The following is a 20,340-nucleotide window of genomic DNA, read 5'->3' as shown; positions in this document are numbered from 1 at the left end:
CTGATGAAACCAGTCTAATTTCTTTTGGTATGTTCTATGTTTCAAAATCCAGTAAAACGGCTGGAATTGACGGGTTGGTGCTCCAATGAAAATGGCCGGCATTCAGTGAGTTAAGAGTAACACAACTATATGTCAATTGGAGTTCACTGAGCCGATGAAATCTTACTCACGTTTGGGATGCCTCGAGTGATGCCTTTCTCCATTCTGATTGACTCCACCCCGCCTGTTGCCCCTGCCTCCACCAGCAGGCGGGGGCTTGCCCCTCAGCGTGTAGTAGAGAGCCGCCGATCTCCTCTTGGCCTTGCGGAGGACGTGGCAGACCAGCTGGAAGATTTCCTCGTAGCAATCGCCCGGCTCCACCATGCTGGCTAGGGTGGACGAAGAAAGGCACTGTGCCCTCTGCTCCTGCATCAGCTGGTGCTCCCGCTGCTTGGTCTCTGAAAATTGAGTGGCGATGACCACTAGGCAAAGGTTGATCATGAAGAAGGAACCAATCTGCATGGACAACCGCAAGAAATGAAAAAGTTACCGACTTTCAACAGTGGCACATTCCCAATGCAACATTTGGGGAGTCTGACAGTTACTCTGGCCAAACAAAGTGCTTGGTGCGGAAATAAAGACTGACTTGTTTTCACACACTCACTGATTCTTATGACGTGCGTCAATCCGCCTGTAGAAATGTTAGCACACATGCTAAAGGTCTTAGAGGGCCGACTTCCTACCAAAGCGAGGCTTATTGAAGCAGACAGACCGAGCCAACATGCCCAAAGCACACAGCTCTGAGTTGGTCGGTCTTTCATTTCACCTTTAACTCGCTTAACATTGTACTCTTTCTTAGCATATTTGTTCCTTTATTCTTTCCTAACAAATGCGTCACAGTTCAGTCAAATTTACCATGGATCCAAAACAGCACTCACATTCTTGACAAAGAACTTTGATATTTTCGTAGTTGGGACAGAGAAAAACATTGCCACTTGTTTACTATTGGTTAGTGAGCAGTTCAACAGTATTCATACAGTAATGTTTAAAAAAACAAAAAACATAATTAATAGGAATAACACACCGTACTCATGAAAAATATTCAGGAGCATTGATGAAATATTGTGACATTCTTCAGCATTTAACTTTCCCATCTTTCTTCTACATACTGAGTGCAGTCACACACATGTGCAATATCTTAGAGTTCTGTTGTAATATATGTCATTATGTGACTGTACATGGAGGGTTTTTTTTTTTTTCTTCATGGTCCATACAGTGCTCCCCTTTCATGAGCACAAATTGGGTCTTGTTTTTTCATCTCCCTCCTTCCTCAAGTTTTCTTGTTTTTCATCTAAAAAAAAATACCCGGGGCGCTAATTAGCGAACCACCAGGCTTCCCGTTCTGTCTCCCTCTGTTGGTCATTATTATTATTTTGTTTTATTTCTCAGAAGTGTTGTGACTGTGAAGGTTTTTACATACTTGGTCAATAAATCTGATTCTTATTCTCAAAGTGTGGCCCCTGGATGAGTGGCACACAGGCTGCTTCAAATGTGACACCAAATGTATCAATCAATGTATCAAATGTATGCCCTTTATAGCAATAAAAACTAGGGATGGGCAAGTACCGATACCAGGTATCGGTATCGGGCCGATACCAGCCTTTTTTCAAGTACTCGAGTACTCGTGACGCAGACGAGTACAAGCGACCGATGGCAGAGGGGGAAGACGTTACGTGAGTCCTCCTTGCCTGTAACTGGCGCTAGCTTGCAGCAGTTTTTCACCAAAACTTCACCGGTTTGGAAATACTTCAAAATTGTGAATCTTAAACTAAAAGAGCATGTTTGTGTTTTATTTTGAGTGTTAAGACTATTGAAGAGTGACTGTGCTGTTTTTTTTTTTTTTTGGTCAAAATTAAAGGAAATATATTTGTTTAAAAATATATTTTGGTGATTTTTTTTTTTATTTGTCAAAATGTACTACTGGTATCGGCAGTTGGTATCGGTATCGGTGAGTACTGAGGGTCTGAGTATCGGTCTCGGTCTGAAAAAAAGTGGTATCGAACAGCCCTTATAAAAACCATGGGTCGGATTACACAATATCATATTCAAATTAAAAAAAATTATTAAACAACAAACCATTAAACAACTTGTAACTTTCCACCTGTAATTTAAAAAAAAATGTAGAAGAAGGTAAAAGAGAAATAGCGGGACGACTACGAAGGAAAAACACCTGAAGGGAGCTTTCTATTTATGTGTGTGTGTGTGCGGGAGGCAGAACACATCTGTGGCCTGTGGGTCAAACAGTTCTGCAGGTGTGTGGGGCTTTGATTCCCCTCCAGCCATGTGTGCGTGTGATGTGCATTTGATCAGATCATAGACAGCTTTCCGCATAATTAGTGAGGGCAATCCAGTATCAGCATTCAGAGGATCACTGCATTATGCATGCTAGAACCCACACACAAACACAAAAAACACACACACAGACAAATTAAGATGGCAGGCTTTGTTTGCAGCTGATTGTTTTTGCGCTTTCGTGCAGCTGCTGTCACATGCGTTTATGTCTTAACCTCGCCACACACATACACACACTTTATAATAATCGCCACCTTGTCAGCAGGTCTGAATGACTTAGAGCCATTTACTCTTTAAACTGATGGAAAGACTGACACTTGGCTGCACACATGACTTAGGAGATGAAGTGTCAGACAGACAGGAATGATGATCCATTTGGTACCCGGGAGGTACATTTTCTTCGATCTGGGAATCCTTGCAAGGAAGCCCAAGAGGCAAACGCATTTGTATCAACGGATCATTTAGCTGAAAGGGAGCTGTGTGTTTATCTTGCTTTGACATGCTGCGAAAGTCATTGTGTGTGCTATATTGAACAGGAAACAAATACTGAAAGCCTGTTCCCCAGGGTTGAACTGAAACGATGTTTGTGAATAGAATTCAACTAATATTCATCCTTTTTCAGCACAAGTTTGTTGTAGAACTACTCATATTAGTATATTTATTTTATTTATTTAATTTTTTATTTTTTTTTAGAGCTCAGAATTGTTCATTCGGTAGTCTTACCGATTCAACGTCTTATCATCATTGCTCTTTTTTTTTTTTTTTGTGTGTGTGCGTGCGTGCGTGCGTGCGTGCGTGTGCGTGCAAATACGTATAAATGTATACTCATTAATTCACCTAAAGCCTTATAAATATCCCATTACCCTTCGCCTTAACCAGGTACTTCAGAATCTTGCCAGAGTCGTGAAGTTTAAATGGTCAGGAGACCAGAGAAAAGGTCAGAAAAAAATTAAGAGAAAAGAAAGATAAATCAAAGTGAAATCCAGCACCGACCAAACACTTCCTGCCTTCCCCATGATTACAAAATCAAAGTCTTACGCCAACCCCGGAAGCCTCTAAATTCCAGCAAATTTAGCGAGATCTCAAGAGACCAGAGGAAAAACTAAAGAGAGGAAGGAGGGAAGGATCGATAAGGCAGAGTGAGATCCATAGAAGCCAGTACATCCAATCCATCAAAGTGAAATATTAGTATATTTAAATTACAAAGACTATGAGGCATACACGCCACTCCGCCATGCTAGAAATCCGGTCATGCCACACAGATTGTATTTTGTAGTATTTTTGACTAATATTTGCATGTTGGTCTACAGTCCTCCCAAGATACAATATTACACAACTTAAGACGCAAAACGCACACAGCCAGTGTTTTAACTCGGCACTTCAAAATTATCCCTTGATTGTTAAGGTACTTCTCAACATGCAAAGAATGTACTGTCAGTCTTCCTGTATGGTTGGCGATGCATATGTTTTCGAACCTTCAAAAAGCTGCTTCTGCGCCGCTCATCGTATCGAGCACATGCCTGTTATACGTCAGCCATGACCCATACAGCTCTGTGTTTAAAGGCAGAAGTGCATATGAGTCGTTCAAGCCGCCCGCTTTAAATGTGATGCTAACCCGATGCTAGCACACAATAAAGCATTGGGCGACTGTAGCTCGAGTTAAGAAATAATGAAAATGCTACCATGACTTGGCACAGCACAGATGTATGTTTGGTACTGATTAATAACCTGGACTGATAATGCCATGTTCTGGCCGGAGCGGGAGCTGAAGTCGCTGGTGGCCATCTTGCATTGTTACTTGCTTAGATCACCTAAGTTGAACGCACTGATTTTTCCATGAAAATTCCACAGTATTTTATGTTTGTACGGTGAAAATGCCACAGTGTGTGCTATTATAAGAAAATCTCTAAATGCACATTTCATCGGTAAGCGTGAAAAAATTCTCTCTCAGATATTTTTCGGGTGCTATTCCTTTGCATCATGTGCTAATTTACCTGGTAACAGTCAAACAAGGGGAGTACCAACATAACCACCTACTTAAAAAACTGAACACAGAACATGTACTTCTATAATGAAGAAATCGGTGTTTGACCCTTTAAGACCACAGGTGGAAAAGCACAGACTGATCGGATTTAGAGCTTTTACTCACGAATATTTGTAGAATTCATTATTCCATTGACTAATCAAATAACTTAATATACATTTAAAAAAAAAACATTTAATGTGTATTTACCATTTACTGTTATTTAATTGGTATTGTTTATCTGATCAAACAAAATCAACTAAACAACAATGATGCGATATCAAACGAGTGAGAGCAATGTTATGCTCAAAAACATTTTTGAACCCGAGAGCTTAACTCGGTTGCAACAATCCATCCACTTCTGGGGTATTGATCAATATGAAGGGCTATTACTGGTATTTTGTGATACACTTTTGAGGTTTCTTCAGGATCAACTACATGCAAATTACTGTTTTTTTCATACTATGGCTGCAAATAGCAATTTATTTTCATAGCAGATTAACCTAGCGATTGCTTTCTTCCTTAAATTGATTAGGATTGAGTTACTGTTTTGGTCCGCAAATGTGAGAAAATGTTAGAAAATGAGCAAAAACATGGCTAATTGTTTTCCAGAGTAAAATCAAATATTTGAAAATGTATTATTTGGATCAAACAGGAAATATAATCAGTCTGCTTTCGCGAAGGACTACAACGATCGGAAAATACTGAATGTTGAGGGGCTGAAATCAGAGGATTTGAACAGTTTTAAGTTAAAGCAAAATCTGTAGGCATACAGAATAAATGTCTCTGACATGAAATGCATGGTAGTTACATACTGTACATCAAAATGGTGGCATCAGCTGGTTGAAAACACATGGAAAAATAAACATTTACTTACAATGATGAGTAAGATGAAATAGATGAAGTTGTAGAAGGAGTGGGCATCCATTACATAATACATTATCTCTACCCAGCCTTCCAGAGTGATCACCTATGAAGAAACATTAGAATTGGGTAAACATGATCAGTGTAATTAAACAGTGTTTCAAGTACAGTCGGTGCAAAAAATACCTGAAAAATGACAATCCAAGCATAGACGATGTTGTCAAAGTTGATTGCACCTTTATGCGGGTTTGTGCTCCCTGTGTGGCAACGGGTGTAATACTGGTGCCAGTTGATGCACAGGCCCATGGCGTCACCGGCGCCGCTCCCATTCACCATTGGCTCAGGAATGAGGCCCAGAGCTTTTCTGTGTAGCGCATCCTCCTTGTCCAGGCAGCACGTCTGGCCTCCTTGTCGCCTCGCGGGGACATCGGAACATGACATGATGCCGTTGTCAGATGCCAGCGAGCAGATGAAGGGGCGCTCATCGTCCTCCTCGGGTCGGTAGTACGGAGGCGGCGGGGTCATTCCTGAAGAGCTGAGATAGGAAATAAGGGAAGAACTTCAGCATATTTAATTGGAGGTATTTAATCAGTCATTCACTTGTTTTGTTTTATATGTTGGAAATCCTCTCTAAATAAAGCACCATTAAATAAATTGTAGATTTGTGTGAGAGTCAGAAAGAGAGAGAAGCGCTAGGAAACAGCCTGACCCAGCAGTGAACTTCCAAACTAGGTCTGAAGCTAATGAAGCAAAGCAAAGACATGCTGACAAGTGTGGAGTACAGGTGGGGGATCATGTGTTGGGTCAGTACATGACAAAAGGAGTCGCCTGGAGAGGAATCAGCCCACAGTCAGGTCGAGAGTACTTGAAGACCTGCAAGTTATTTTTGAACATTTGGACCAGCTCTTGCGGAGCCTTCTCTAAAATTACTATAGGCAAAGTGATTTCATGTAAAATGCAATTGTAATTGGCCTTGCAATGCGATAATTGTCAGTGAATCATTCAGCAGCATAACATGCTATGCTATATAGCATACTTAAAGAACAAAAGAGGTGAACAAAGAACAAAACAATAGAAAGAAGAACAAAAAAGGAACAAAGAAATAAAGAACAAAAAATAATTGAAACAAAACTCACACATTACACTCATCACACATTTAAAAAAAAGAACATATTGTATTATAAGTCACTCAACACAACTGCTGCAATTAACGTCAGCTTGTTTGCAGTGCTAATGCTAGCTTAGTATTGCTAATACTTTTTTTTTTTTTTTTAATCAAAACGACACAAGTGCAGGTGCTTAAGTGCATGTTTGGGAATCACACATTTGCATCTTTAAAAAACAACAACAAATAAGCATGCTAAGTAAAACATTTTGTGGTCGAAAATGTGACTTAGTTTTGGATGACCAGTGTCGGAAAAAACCCACCAGTTTTTATGCGAGGTCATGCACTCTGGTCATGTTAGCTTACGCAGTTGTATGAACGCATCAGACTTGATGTGTTTCACTGAATGGGATCCTTTATAAAGGGATGCTTGATATTATCAACAATAAGAAGTATATATTTTGTCTATAATTAATGTTATAACTTCATTATTTTTCCATTAAACAATCAATACCTTAAAAACCATTTTCCACTTGCTGTGGAATGAAGATGACATCACCTGTGCTGAGGAAACGAGAAACGACCAATCTTGGCTCAGTTTACTGACCAAACCCAGAAAACAGGTGAGCCGTGGTTTGTCGTTCCTCAGCATAGGTGATGTCATCTTCAGTCAACAACGTATTAATTGTACATGAAAAATAATGAAGTTATTAAAATGTTAACTTTTTACTGCTGAAAATGGCTCAATGACTAAAGTATGCCTTTAAGTAAATATGTAAAAAATACAATAATAATTTCATTTCTGTCAGAAACTCTTCTGATGCTGGTGTGGTTCCACTGCACCAGAAGACCTCATTTGACCGAGGTTGTAACAGTGAGATAATCCTACATCACCCTTTGAGATCAAGTGTGGGATTCTAATAAGCGACAAGAGATTACTGCCTAAAGAAGCTTGGGAATGTGTAATGGAAACTGAATGCTCTGCAATCTTCACATTTTCTTGCACTCTTCTTCCATAGCACACATACTTTGTCACATTTATTGAGAGATGTTCTGGTACCGAAATAGCCATGCAACACAAGAAAAAACAAATCATTGCTAAGCTAATAAACCAAATGACAAGCACAAAATTGTAGTTGTTTTTTTAAGCAGCCGACAACAGATTGTTTAATCATGTAAACTAAGTCATGTGGAAAGTGAATATGATACTATGTAAGCGTGTGTGCCCGAGCATGAAATCAGCGGAAAAGTAGATTATACTCTCATCCATTGACAACCTCTTAAACAGCCAGGCAGTGAGTGTCTTTAGCTGCTCTTGCATTATAACTCAAAAATATGCATTGGACTGATTGCCAGCACCTTAAGCAGTCTCCCATAAGTGTCACTTTAAATGGGCACATATTAAAATATCTATCGCTCACATGGTGTCCACCTCAGGTTTATGCCCAATAACACGCTCACTTCAAGGAAGGAGGTCATTTCCAAGAGTCGTAATGCGGCCATCACGACACCTCAAGGTCCCGCAACCTCTTCCTGATGAAGTTCCAGAGGACAAAAGATGCACGAAAGATTTATGGCCATACTCATAACCCATGCATTTCAGTTCAACCAATTTTGGGCAGCTTTGATGCTGAGCAAAGTCCTCATATTGGGCAAAAATCAGATGTTTGTTAAGTCACAATATGAATTGGCCTCGCCTAATTATGGAGTTGATGTATGCTACAATATCGGGTTTGTTTTCAAATATACGCAAATAAAAAAAATATCAGGACTAATATAAAGATTTTATGCTATGCCCTGCTGAATTTAAAAAGAAAAGAAAGCTATAATGTACACAGACCGTATTGAGCAAAAGCCCACCATATCAGAAGCTGTTTTCGCAATTACAAATTATATAACTATTATATTATTCAGTGGAGCAAACTAAACTGCAAAGCCCTTGTAATGAGAATAGAGAGATTTGTTTCTAATACATTACACATGTTGGAATATAATATGTTAAAAAAAAGACACCATATTGAAGCAATTACAGTGGAATACCGCATACTTGCAGTTTAGCACCTATCACACATCCCCCACCCATTATTTTTGAAAATATTATTTAAAAAAAAAAAGCATTTTTAGGGATGTCCAATACCACTTTTTTTCCAGCTCAATACCAGCCCAACTATTGATTAGTCACTGATACTGATACCAAGCACCGATATTAGTAGTACTTTTAATACATAAAAAGATTTATTTAAAGAAAGATCTAATCAATATAAGATTTTTCCTTAAAATTGCATGCAATGAACGCAATTTCCTATTCTTCTAATTTCTAGTTCCAGACAAGGTTATTTTAGCTAACTAAACTAATGAAAAGACTGAAATTAAAATTCAAAAAACAATTTCATTAACTATGATTGGCTGGTAAACCATTTCAGGGTGTACCCCGCCTACTGCCCAAAGCCAGGTGAGATAGGCTCCAGCACCCCGAGCACCTCTAGCACACATAAATAGAAAGCTCCCCAGAAAAAAACAAAACAAAACTATAATTATAGAAAAAATGTCCTTTGTTGATTTTAAATGTGATTTTAAGTAGATTTATTTTAATATTAATTGGAATGAGGACGTTTGAAAGTGTGTCACACAGAAGTGACATCATCTCACAGAAGCCAATACAGAAGCACCTTCAGATGACGTTGTTGCCATGGTGTTTTTTGTGTGTTTTTTTTTAAATTGCGCACAAGTAATACACGAAAAAACTAAAACTAATACTGAAACTAAGTAAAACTAAGCATTTATTAAATAACTAAAAGTAATAAAAACTAACAGAACCACCCTGAAAACTAATTAAACTAACTAAATTTAAAAAACAAAACTCAAAATGAAATGAAAACTAACTATACGAACTATACTATACTAACGATACTAAAATGAAAAATTCCAAAACTATAATAACCCTGGTTCCAGATCATAAAACGGCCACACCGTGTTTAAAACGACCCTGCTCGACATATTCATAGATTGACATGTGTCCCCCTCCATAATATGTCTCCTTTAAATTGAAAGGAGAACTCCACTTCAATAATTGAAGCACAAATTAGTTAAGTAGCATATTACATTTTTGTTGTCTTGGATGAAACAAATCTAAAATCTTGGATGCCTGATAAAATGCAGGTGACAAAAAAAGCCTTGATGGTGATCCCCGGTTGCTTGTGTATTTCAGACATGTCTGTGAAGCAACTGGGGAAATTGAGGTCTGATAGTTCTGGAGAAAGACACGACAAGGGCCTGCATCACATTTCCATGGTCAGCTTTCACTTGTTTCTCTCCTGCCTCTCGTCTCCCCTCTCTCATTTTTTTGTGCGTGTTTGAAGGGAGGCTGGCTGAAGGCAAAACAGCGTGCACGCACACACCAGCAATTCTGCGCGCTATGAATAGGTGCCCATGGGTGTGCACGCCTACATGAGCGGCAATGCATTTGCTGCATTGGCAGCTGGGGGATGCGCCAATTTCAAGCGTGCCGCTTGCATCACAACTGTAGCGGAACCATTTGTTAACAACAGCCTGTGGCCTTGCACTTCTTACCAATCAATGATGCTCTCGTGAAAACAATGCGATGTGCTTGCCGCAAAGAAGGGCGCACACCATGCGTACGACTTCTCTACCCTCTATAGTGCCGCATCGTGATTGCGCTAATGAGACTGGGACTCGAAGAACAAACGAAAAACAGATGAGTAAACAGAAAAGTACAAGAGCATGAATGAAGGCTGTTGCCCCACCACCAGTGGGGCTGCATTGTGCAGCGTGGCCGTGACAAAAGTCTGGCATCACACTGAGAACACACCTGCTGGTGGAGAGCAAGATGCAGAGAGGGATCGAGGAGAAGCAGCTGTCAAATTTAGTCAAATTCGAAGGAAGGATCATCATCCAAAGTTGATTTGAGGACATACAGTGCACTCACCCGAGACTGCACTTGGTTCACCTGCACTATCGAATGGGATCAAACAAGAAAGCTGTTAAAAGTTTTGAGTGCTTAGTTAAGGTAGGTATGGATAATATCTAATAGCTTAACGAATGTACGTTTATTCCATCGGAAGCACTCTAGTTATAAAATTGGAAGCTTAGGCACGGTTCAAGTGACAATTGTTATTTTTGCTATCAAGTGACACAATTTTAATACATAAAGAAAAAAACCCTCATCAAATCTTATGACTTCCGATTGGAATCAGGCATCGGTCATCGGATATCTGCCAACACGACTGCTGTATAAAACGGACCGATTGGATTTACCTTGAGCCTGACGTCAGCACGCCATCCATCCATCGTCTGCAGACGTACCCACTGTCACAATCTCAACAACAGGAGCGGTATATCATTATATTAGGAAAATCATTGCAAACCAGGACCAGTGGAGTAATTCAGAGATTAGCCTCATTTAAACCAACAGAGGCAAAATTCAGTTCTAGCCAAATATTATTATCGACTCAAAATGGTTATGTAAATAAACTAAATGACTGGTGGATGCTAATCTACCACCATGCATTTCCCGTAACGGTTCCATCCATATCTATTGATCTTAATTCACTCAAAACAAATTACCGTTATGTCGCTTCATCCACATATTTTCTTGAGATATGAATCATTTTACTTACGCCACAATAAAGTCGAAATAATGAACTACTTTCAGTGAATTAATTAAACATTTAATATATAATGTCACTGAGACTTATGTGAAGGCCAATTACATACCATTCAGGTTTAAGAAGACTATAAAAAGCCCATACACAATTAATGTATTAAACATAAACATGTTCATATAGCTCTTTACATTTCAAGTTTTAAATGTCCATATCAAATAAAAATTACACATTACCACAAATTGTTATTACATTGTTATTACATAGTCATTACATTGCACAGCTATGCTATGTGATTACCGTTGCACTTTCAACCCCCCCCCCCCCCCTTTTAAACTTAAAAAAAAAAATATGGAATACAGTATAATATATTCACAGAGTGGTGACTTAAACAGAACATCTATTTAGAGAGAAGACGGAGGCAGCACCGGCTGGGAGGCGTGAGACTAGAACATGAAGCGACAGAAGGTGTCAGATGGTGATGATAGAACTACAGAATATAAAAATACAGTTAGATAACATGTTATCTAAAAAGACAGAGTTTATAATACAACAGTTGAGATATAATAATTTTGAACATAATAATAAATCAGGTAAATTCCTGGCAAATCAACTTCAACGGAATCGGGAAAAATCTCTTATAACGGCTATTAAAGATATAAATGGTGAATGCACACAATCACCAGAAGAAATTAACCATATTTTTTATAACTATTATCGAAATCTATACACAGAAATTAATAGACCTAACCCTGAATATATTGAGGAATTCCTAAACAGCTTAAATATACCTCAGTTATCTATTGAACATAAAGATATTCTCGATACCCCGCTTACTATAGATGAGTTGTATCGTGCTTTAGACAGTATGCCTAATGGCAGAGCACCTGGTCCAGACGGCTTTCCGGCTATATTTTTTAAACATTTCTGGTTAATGTTTGCTCCATTATTTCTAAGAGTAGTAACTGAAATTAAAAGTAAAGGTGATATACGTCAAGATATGAATATAGCAGCAATTAAACTTTTATTAAAGCCAGAAAAAGACCCTACCCTCCCGTCAAGTTACCGACCGATATCACTAATTAATACCGATATTAAAATTATCGCTAAGGCCTTGGCATCTCGATTAGAGACGGTAATCTCGACAATTATTCATAGTGATCAAACAGGTTTTATTAAAGGTCGTCATTCTACTAATAATATTAGGAGACTCTTTAACTTGATTAGTATGTCACAGCGGCATGATAAAAAGGCAGTTGTTATTTCGCTGGATGCAGAAAAAGCATTCGATAAAGTTAACTGGTCCTTCCTCTTTGCTGTCTTAAATAAATTCGGCTTCGGGGAGTCATTCATTCAATGGGTCTCAATATTATATGATTCTCCTAAAGCTACAGTTACTACTAATGGGATTACATCACAGAGTTTTACTTTACAAAGGGGAACAAGACAAGGGTGCCCAATTTCTCCTTTATTATTTGCTATATTTATTGAGCCGCTTGCATTAGCTATACGTCAGGATAGACGGATCCAAGGAATCCACTCCGGGACAATAGAACATAAAATTAATCTATATGCCGATGATATATTACTCTATTTAGAAGAACCTGCTATTTCGCTAGGGGAAGCATTTAAATTAATAACTAAATTCTCTCACTTATCAGATTACTCTATTAACTGGACAAAATCAACATTATTACCTATTACAGAAAATTCATGGAATCCTACAAGTCAGGATCCACACTACTCCTTTCCTACAGGTAATTTAAAATACTTAGGTGTTAAAATTTCACCTAAGTTAACTGAATTAACTTCTTTAAATTTTTCACCATTATTGGATAGTATCCGTAGTGACCTGGAACGCTGGAATAATCTTCCGATCTCTTTAATAGGACGGATAGCTACTATAAAAATGAAAGTTTTACCAAAGATTAATTATTTATTTTCAATGATTCCATTTAAACCTACGTCTAACTGGTTCCAATCGCTGGACTCTGCTATCATAAAATTCTATTGGAATAAAAAAAAAGCCAAAATTAGTCTATCTACTCTTCAGGAAAGTAAATCTAAAGGAGGTTTAGAGGCACCAAACTTTATGTACTATTATCTAGCTAATCAACTACAATATCTTGTGCTATGGACACAACCCAACAGAGATACTAACTGTTGGTTGGAATTGGAGCAGAAGGATTGTAATAATCTTAGACTGTCAGATTTACTCTTTATTACAAAATCAATAAGACGACATAATTGTTTTAAAAACCCAATGATAGCCGCCACCCTGACTGCCTGGTGGAAGGCATTAGAAATTACAAACTCCCAATTGGCGCCCTGTGGGCTCTCTCCCATTTGGCATAACCCCGACTTTCAACTTAATAATCAGTCGTTCCATTTAAGCCTATGGGAGCAGAAAGGAATTACACACCTTCATCATCTTTTCTCAGATAATAAGTTTATATCATATACAAACTTGGTCCAGAAATATGAAATAAAAAAGGGAAATTTCTTACATTATCTGCAAGTTAAAAATATGGTTAAGAAACAAATCCCAACACTTCAAGATACGCTCCAACTGCCTGTCTTAGCTAAAGATATTATAAAGCTTTCTCCAACAACAATAAAGAAAATATCAAAAATATATAAGTTATTTTTATACACAAATAAAACGTATTTACCGACTTTAAAATGGGAAAAAGACTTGTCTATAGTTCCGGAACCAGACTTTTGGACCCAAATCTGTGAAAATGTATTTAAAATGACCAAACAGACAAATTTGCAACTTATCCAATATAAGATACTTCATAGAACATATATTACACAATATATGATGAAAAAAATGGGACTCTCTGACTCCGACATTTGTCTCCAGTGCTCACAAAACACTGCCGATACTTATCTTCATGCTTTATGGTCATGTACTCCAGTGCTGCATTTCTGGACTAAAATCTTGGAAAAGCTCGCTGATATATTAAACTGTAGGCTTCCTTTATCTCCAAGACTGTGTTTACTAGGTGACTTAACAATAACTGAGCGACCATGTAAACAATCTCAATCTATATTTATAGCCCTTACTATTGCTAAAAAAATAATCCTTGTCAATTGGAAAAATAAACAATCTCTAAATATCGACCACTGGTTAAACTTACTAATAAATTATATCTCAATGGAAAAAATCTCTGCCTTAAATAAAAATCAAGTATCAAGATTTAAACAAATATGGTCTATGTACATAGAATATTTTAATCTCAATTTGGCAACTTAATCCTGCCAAGATTCTGCCTGTTAACGAGAGCCACCACATCGTTACAACTTCTGTTTTCGCTGCTCCTGTATTTGGTATTTTGTATCTGATTGTTTTTATTTTTATATAGTCAGGAACCTAGTTGCTGCTAGTGGGCTCGAGCATACCACACTATACGACACTATACTCAATAACTCCTTAAGATCTATTTCTAGTGGGCACTAAGCATCAACACTTGGTGTTACTGCATGCTAATTAGTCAATTTTCTTGACGCCGTCCCCTGTGGTCGGGCGGGGGTGGTTCTGCCCCCCCCCCCCCCCCCCCCCCCGTTGTCTGCTCGGTGGCGGTTGCGTCTTGGCCGCTCCCTGGGCCCCCTGTGGGGTGCGGTGTTGGGGTGCTTCCCCTGGTGCCCGGGGCGGTGCCGTCCCGGCGCGGTCCGCTGCTCCGTGCCCGGCGGCGCGGTTCGGGGTGGGTGGGCCTCCGGTGTGCCCCGTGGTTCCCTCTCCCCTCCCCCTTCCTCCCCCCCGTCGCCTCTCCCTCCTCGCCTCCTCCCGCCCATCCTCCTCTGCCTCCCGGTCCCTTTTCCCTTGTCGCCCTCCCTCCTCCTCTCCCCCCCCGCCTCCTGCCCTGCAGCCGCCCTTTCGCCTTCTTGTCGTCTTCTCCCCGCTTCCCCCGCCCCCCCCCCCCCTTCCCTGTCTGCCCTGCGGCCCCTCCCCCTCCCTCTCCCTGGGCCTGGGGCTCCCTCCCCGGCCCGGGCGTCGGGCTCCGGGGGCCGGGCGAGGGTTTGGGGCCTGCCCCGCTCCGGTATAACTCCTGGTGCCCCGGGCGGGCCCCGGTGGCTGGTGGGCTGTCCGGTAGCCCTGCTGCGCTGGCTGTCCGCCCATTGTGGTGCCGGGTGGATGAGGTGGGGGGCGGCGGGGGGTGGGGGTGCTGGGGGGCGGGCGTGCCACCTACACCCGCCGGGTTGGGTGAGGCCCCGCTGGTCGCTCCTCTTACTCACTTCACTAGCTTGCACTATACACTTTGTAAATATACACATAGGGCACACAACACATTTCTTGGTGGGGTGGGGAAGGGTGGAAACACCGTCTTCACCCTTCAACTCCCCTCCAATTTTAATGCACCTCACGTCCAAGGGGAGGGGTGAGTTGGGGCGGGGAGCCATCAGAGGGGATGGACTGCAGTGCCTGGCAGCGCTGTGGTCCCCCCCATTTGTGTCCCTGCCCCACCACTTTGTCCCTCCATTCCCTTTTTTAATGCACCACACATATACATATTCATTTTTTGGGGGGGGATACGGGTGTGTCGGAGTAGGGGAAATTTTTTCCCTCTGCTCCGACTCACCTGCTCCCAATTTTAATGCACCACACGCACACACTTGTATATACACTGGGTGGGGCCACATTCACGGTGTAAGGGTAGAGCTCGCCAGTCGGCGAGCTGGCGGACTCAGTAACAGGGTTAGGTGTCACTTGTACTCTGGCGTGACGACCGGGGCCTCTCCCCACCGGGCTCGGTGTTCTGGTGTCCCGCCTTCTCCCCTGGTGCTTCCTCCTCTGCTTCCCCCCTCCCGCCGCGGTGCAAATCTCGCGCGGCTGGAGGTGGGGTGGGCACATCTTCCCTCTCTGCGCTGCTGCCCGGTGCCGGTTTCCGGGGGGGGGGTGGGGGGTTCTCGCGGGGGGCCGGGTTCGCGGGGGGGGGGGTGGCGGCCGTCGGGGGGGGGGCGGCTTGTTTGGGGGGGGGGTGGAGGTATGGGTGGGTGGGGGGTTGGGTGCTGGGGGTCGGGGTGTGTTCGGGGGTTTGGGGGTCGGGGGTGGTGGGGCCTGGGTCGTGGTGGATGGCGGGTTTGGGTGGGGTGCGGGGGGGTCGTGGGGGGATGGGGGCTGGGGACCGGTGGGGCGCTGTGGGGGCCCGCTGGGCCTCGTTCTGCGGCCTTGGGCTCGGGGGTGTGGGCCGGGGCTGGGGCGGGGGTGTTCCGGGTATCTGGGTCGGCTCGCTGACCGGTGTCCGCTCGGGTGGCTTGGGGGTGGCCTTGGTGCTGCCGCGGCCTGGGGATTCCGGGGGGGGTGGGGGGGGGGGGGGGTGCTCGCTTTGCTGGACCGCGGTTGACGGCTTCTCTCTTTGGTGGTGGTCCTTATGCATGCCAGATCCGTCGCACCAGCATCTACTGAAACTCAACAGAAGTACCCTCTCCCTCCCACAGCCCCTTGAATCAGTTGGTGCTGGTGTCTGTGGTTCTCACTTTTCTTTATCTATCCTTCCCTCCTTCCTCTCTTTAGTTTTTCCTCTGGTCACTTGAGATCTTAATTTATTAGAAGTATGAGGTTTCTGGGGTTGGCATAAGACTCCGGTTTTGTAACCACGCAGGAGGGGTCTTGTTGGTGCTGGACTTCACTTTGATGGATTGGATGTACTGGCTTCTATTGATCTCACTCTGCCTTATCGATCCTTCCCTCCTTCCTCTCTTTAGTTTTTCCTCTGGGCTCTTGAGATCTCGCTAAATTTGCTGGAATTTAGAGGCTTCCGGGGTTGGCGTAAGACTTTGATTTTGTAATCATGGGGAAGGCAGGAAGTGTTTGGTCGGTGCTGGATGTCACTTTGATTTACCTTTCTTTTCTCTTTATTTCTTTTTTTTCTGACCTTTTCTCTGGTCTCCTGACCATTTAAATCTCACGACTCTGGCAAGATTCTGAAGTACCTGGTTAAGGCGAAGGGTAATGGGATATTTATAAGGTTTTAGGTGAATGAATGAGTATAAATTTATACGTATTTGCACGCACGCACGCAAACGCACGCAAACGCACACACGCAAACGCACGCACGCACGCAAACGCACGCACGCAAACGCACGCACACATACACACACACAAAAAAAAAAAAAAAAAAAAAAAAAAAAAAAAAAAAAAGGAAAAGAGCAATGATGACAAGACGTTGAATCGGTAAGACTACCGAATGAACAATTCTGAGCTCTTCAGAAAAAAAAAAAAAAAAAAAAAAAAAAAAAAAAAAAAAAAAAAGAAGGTGTCAGATGGCAAAGTGATTGCTGCACTTGACTGTGACACTCCATTGTTGCCTCTCAGGGAGGCAGCATTAGCTCTTTACTTAGCATAATAGCGCTCAAGTGCTAACTCACTAGCACCTTACTAATTAAGCACTCAAGCACACTCTCTCCTGCAGGTTTCAATTACATGCTAAATTACACTTCTTCTATCCTAATAATGCATCTAACAAAATTGAAAAGTCCACATTGGTCAGCAAATGCGTACGAACCAGTCGTGTCAAGAGAAAAAAAAAAAGAAAAGCTGTACAACTAACAAAACACAAATGACAAAATCGCCTTTTAAGCCTCTTGAACCAAATGAAGCAAAACAAAAATGCACTGGTTCAAGTTTCGTCATTAAATTACTGAAGAGGTTTCACTTCAGTAAATTTCCGCACTTAACTTTAAGAGGACGATGCAGACAGGTCTTTGTTCACTGGCGATACAAATCCGCTTTCCATCTCACTATTACAAGTGTCATTACCGCTCAATGCATCAGCATTACCAAACAAAGCAGCATTGATTTCTTATAGACACATTACAACACTAACATAAAAGATCATGCGGTATAGTGAATGCCTTTCTGTATTGGTTGTTGGCGTTCTAGCCACGTGAAAAAGAAGCAAGAGAATGAATGCCATGAGATGAAACCCTCAGACACACAAGGTGAATGTCAGCGTGACACAGACAGGCGGCAGGCGTGTCGGCGTGTCGTGAATATGTAGGCATGCAGCTGCAAACTAATCCTATTCTTGGGCGGCAAGGACAAGGAGAAGGCAACACTTTGAAGTGGAGAGAATACAAACAAATACTTGGGTAGAGAATACTTATAAATTATTGGAGGTTTTGGTAATTAACTCATTCACTTTCAGCCATTTTCACTGAAGCAACCCTTCGCTCCTGACTGTTTTACTGGATTTTGACTGATTTTGCAAGGCCCACAGAATATTTTGTCCTATTGCTATAGCAACATGGAACCTACCAAAAGACAGATTAGAGTCAGGAAAAAAAAGTATGTTTCTATCTGTTTCCATTTTGCAGCAATTAGCATTAGAATATTGCTAAGTTTCATCATTATGCACAAATCTGTTCAAAACACTGGGAAAAGAGCTTGTTGCAACATGGCCCTGGCTGATCTCTTAAATTCTGCTAATAATAACTACCATTGCTCTAAGCCACTTCTTCATGTTAGAAGGTGCATCAAAGCCTTCTGTATGCTCTTTCATAAAAAAATAAAAAAAATAAAAATAGTATAAATACGTTTTTGGGAGTGCAGGACAAAGTATTAAAAAACATTTTCCCGTTTTTGGGTTTGAATGAGTTAATACTTTTCTTGTTACTGTCCCACATTGGTAAAAATGACATCACTATTATCAAGGTTATATCTTATGTAAATATATTTTATCACAAATCATTTATTTATTTATTTATTTATTTATTTATTCATTCTAAATTCTAAAGTGTTGGAAAGTGCTTGAGTCTTGAATCTTGGACATTTTATGTCTGACAAGTTTCATATAATGCCACCATTTCTTGACTCCGTGAGAGTCTCATGATATTACATGCTTTCAGGATGGAAAGTTCTTTTTTTTTTTTTTAAAGAAAAAATATACTAGCTAGGTTAGACGCATTTTAGAAGACCTGCTTTGCTAAAAAATCGATAACTGAAATGCTTTGCCGCAGAAGGAAGCCACAACGGGTACGTTTGCATGCAGATTAATTTCTGCCTATTATGCTGTCTGGTCAGCTCATCGTTTTCTTTATTGCATCACTCATGGCTCTTAGAAGTGTGAAAAAGGAGTTTGGGAAGATGACGTAACTAAACCACAGTTGTTAACTTCTGCTAAGTATTAAAGTCTTTCCTTATGTCGGGTGCTCAGCATGAATGCAAATTTTAATAGCACGGTTGGAAGTGAGTGACAATTCATTGTCAATTTCCATCATTTTAAATGGTGTATTATTACTTTAGCATATTTTTCTAGTTGTGCCGGGCATTTCATATCCTCCTGTCAATTTGAAATGTGGCTTTACATAAAAAGAATGATCTTACAAGGTGAAGTTCTCCTCCAGGTAACAGCGGTTGCGAAGCAGCCCCGCCCACAGCTGCACACCAATGATTCCAAAGATGAAGAAGACAAAGAAGCAGAGCAGGAGAACGTTGCCCAGCATGGGTAGAGTGTCCAGCAACAGGTTGACCAGGATTCGCATACCTGCAGGGGAATAGGGATAGAAATTAGTGATGAATTATTGGTAGTCAAGGAGACCGATAACCAATATTTCCAGCCGATATTCATTTGCAGTAAAAGACAAAATATTAGCGTCAACATTTTTAAAAAGTATTTTTTCTTTTAATTTTAAACATATAAAGAATTGGCAGCTTTGTTTAAAAGGGAGCTTCCAGGGTCATCAGCATGTGTTAAGCTAAATTAAAAACGAAATAAGTAAATCCCTAATGTTTTCCACTGCAAAAAGTTTTCCAAAATTTCAACATAATTTCTCAATTATTTTATTTAAATTTATTTAAAAAAATAAAAAGTGTAGGGAGCTCCCAGTGTAGCATCATTTTTCTAAAGTGGACATTTAAATACATTCATAAATTAAGGTTCCCATTATCTCACTGAGTGACAAAAGAATGAGAATGTAATTTTCATCAGATTTTCATCAGGGTTCGTAAAAGGTTTCAAAAGATTTTCGCAGACAGTGAAAAATTGTCTGAATATGTTAGAAATGTGTTTGCGGCAAGTAAAAACTGTCTGTGAACATCTTCTAAATCCTGATGAAATCCCTGAATTTGCTACATTCACAAGAATTCACCGCTCAGTGAGATACCAGCTTTATTGGCTGTCAGATTCATAAAAAGGCCGATGTCGATATTAGTCAAAATGTCAAATATCGGCACCGATAATCGGCCCGTTCTATCCCTAATAAAAATCATAAAGTATGTCATTGATGAGGGTAAAACAAATGTGAGTGCCAACATAACCTCTTGGTGGAGGTCTCTAAAAGCAACTAGAAATATTACAGCCTCTGCACAGAATCGTAGTTCAATGGGGTATATGCCACGGAAGAGGCGGGACTGTTTTTTGCACAACAGTTTGTTTCTGGTTCGGTGTGGG

At 40.9% G+C, this 20,340-nt stretch overlaps 1 protein-coding gene across 2 annotated transcripts in view; it reads right to left on the bottom strand.

Moving 5' to 3' along the window:
* The window catches only part of cacna1ia (calcium voltage-gated channel subunit alpha1 Ia), a 242,043-nt gene that overhangs the window by 105,821 nt on the left and 115,882 nt on the right, over positions 1-20,340 (bottom strand). For both annotated transcript variants that reach the window (XM_077541159.1, XM_077541150.1), the window contains 4 exons: positions 19,275-19,434; positions 5,405-5,753; positions 5,232-5,324; positions 171-495 (listed from right to left, as the gene is read on the bottom strand). In XM_077541159.1, the coding sequence (XP_077397285.1) occupies positions 171-495; positions 5,232-5,324; positions 5,405-5,753; positions 19,275-19,434 (927 nt within the window). The remainder of the gene's footprint in view (positions 1-170; positions 496-5,231; positions 5,325-5,404; positions 5,754-19,274; positions 19,435-20,340) is intronic.

This window comes from Festucalex cinctus, chromosome 1 (genome assembly GCF_051991245.1).
Source record: "Festucalex cinctus isolate MCC-2025b chromosome 1, RoL_Fcin_1.0, whole genome shotgun sequence".
NCBI lineage: Eukaryota > Metazoa > Chordata > Actinopteri > Syngnathiformes > Syngnathidae > Festucalex > Festucalex cinctus.
Note: the sequence above shows the minus strand (reverse complement) of the source record. Positions and strands in the feature narration are given on the sequence as shown.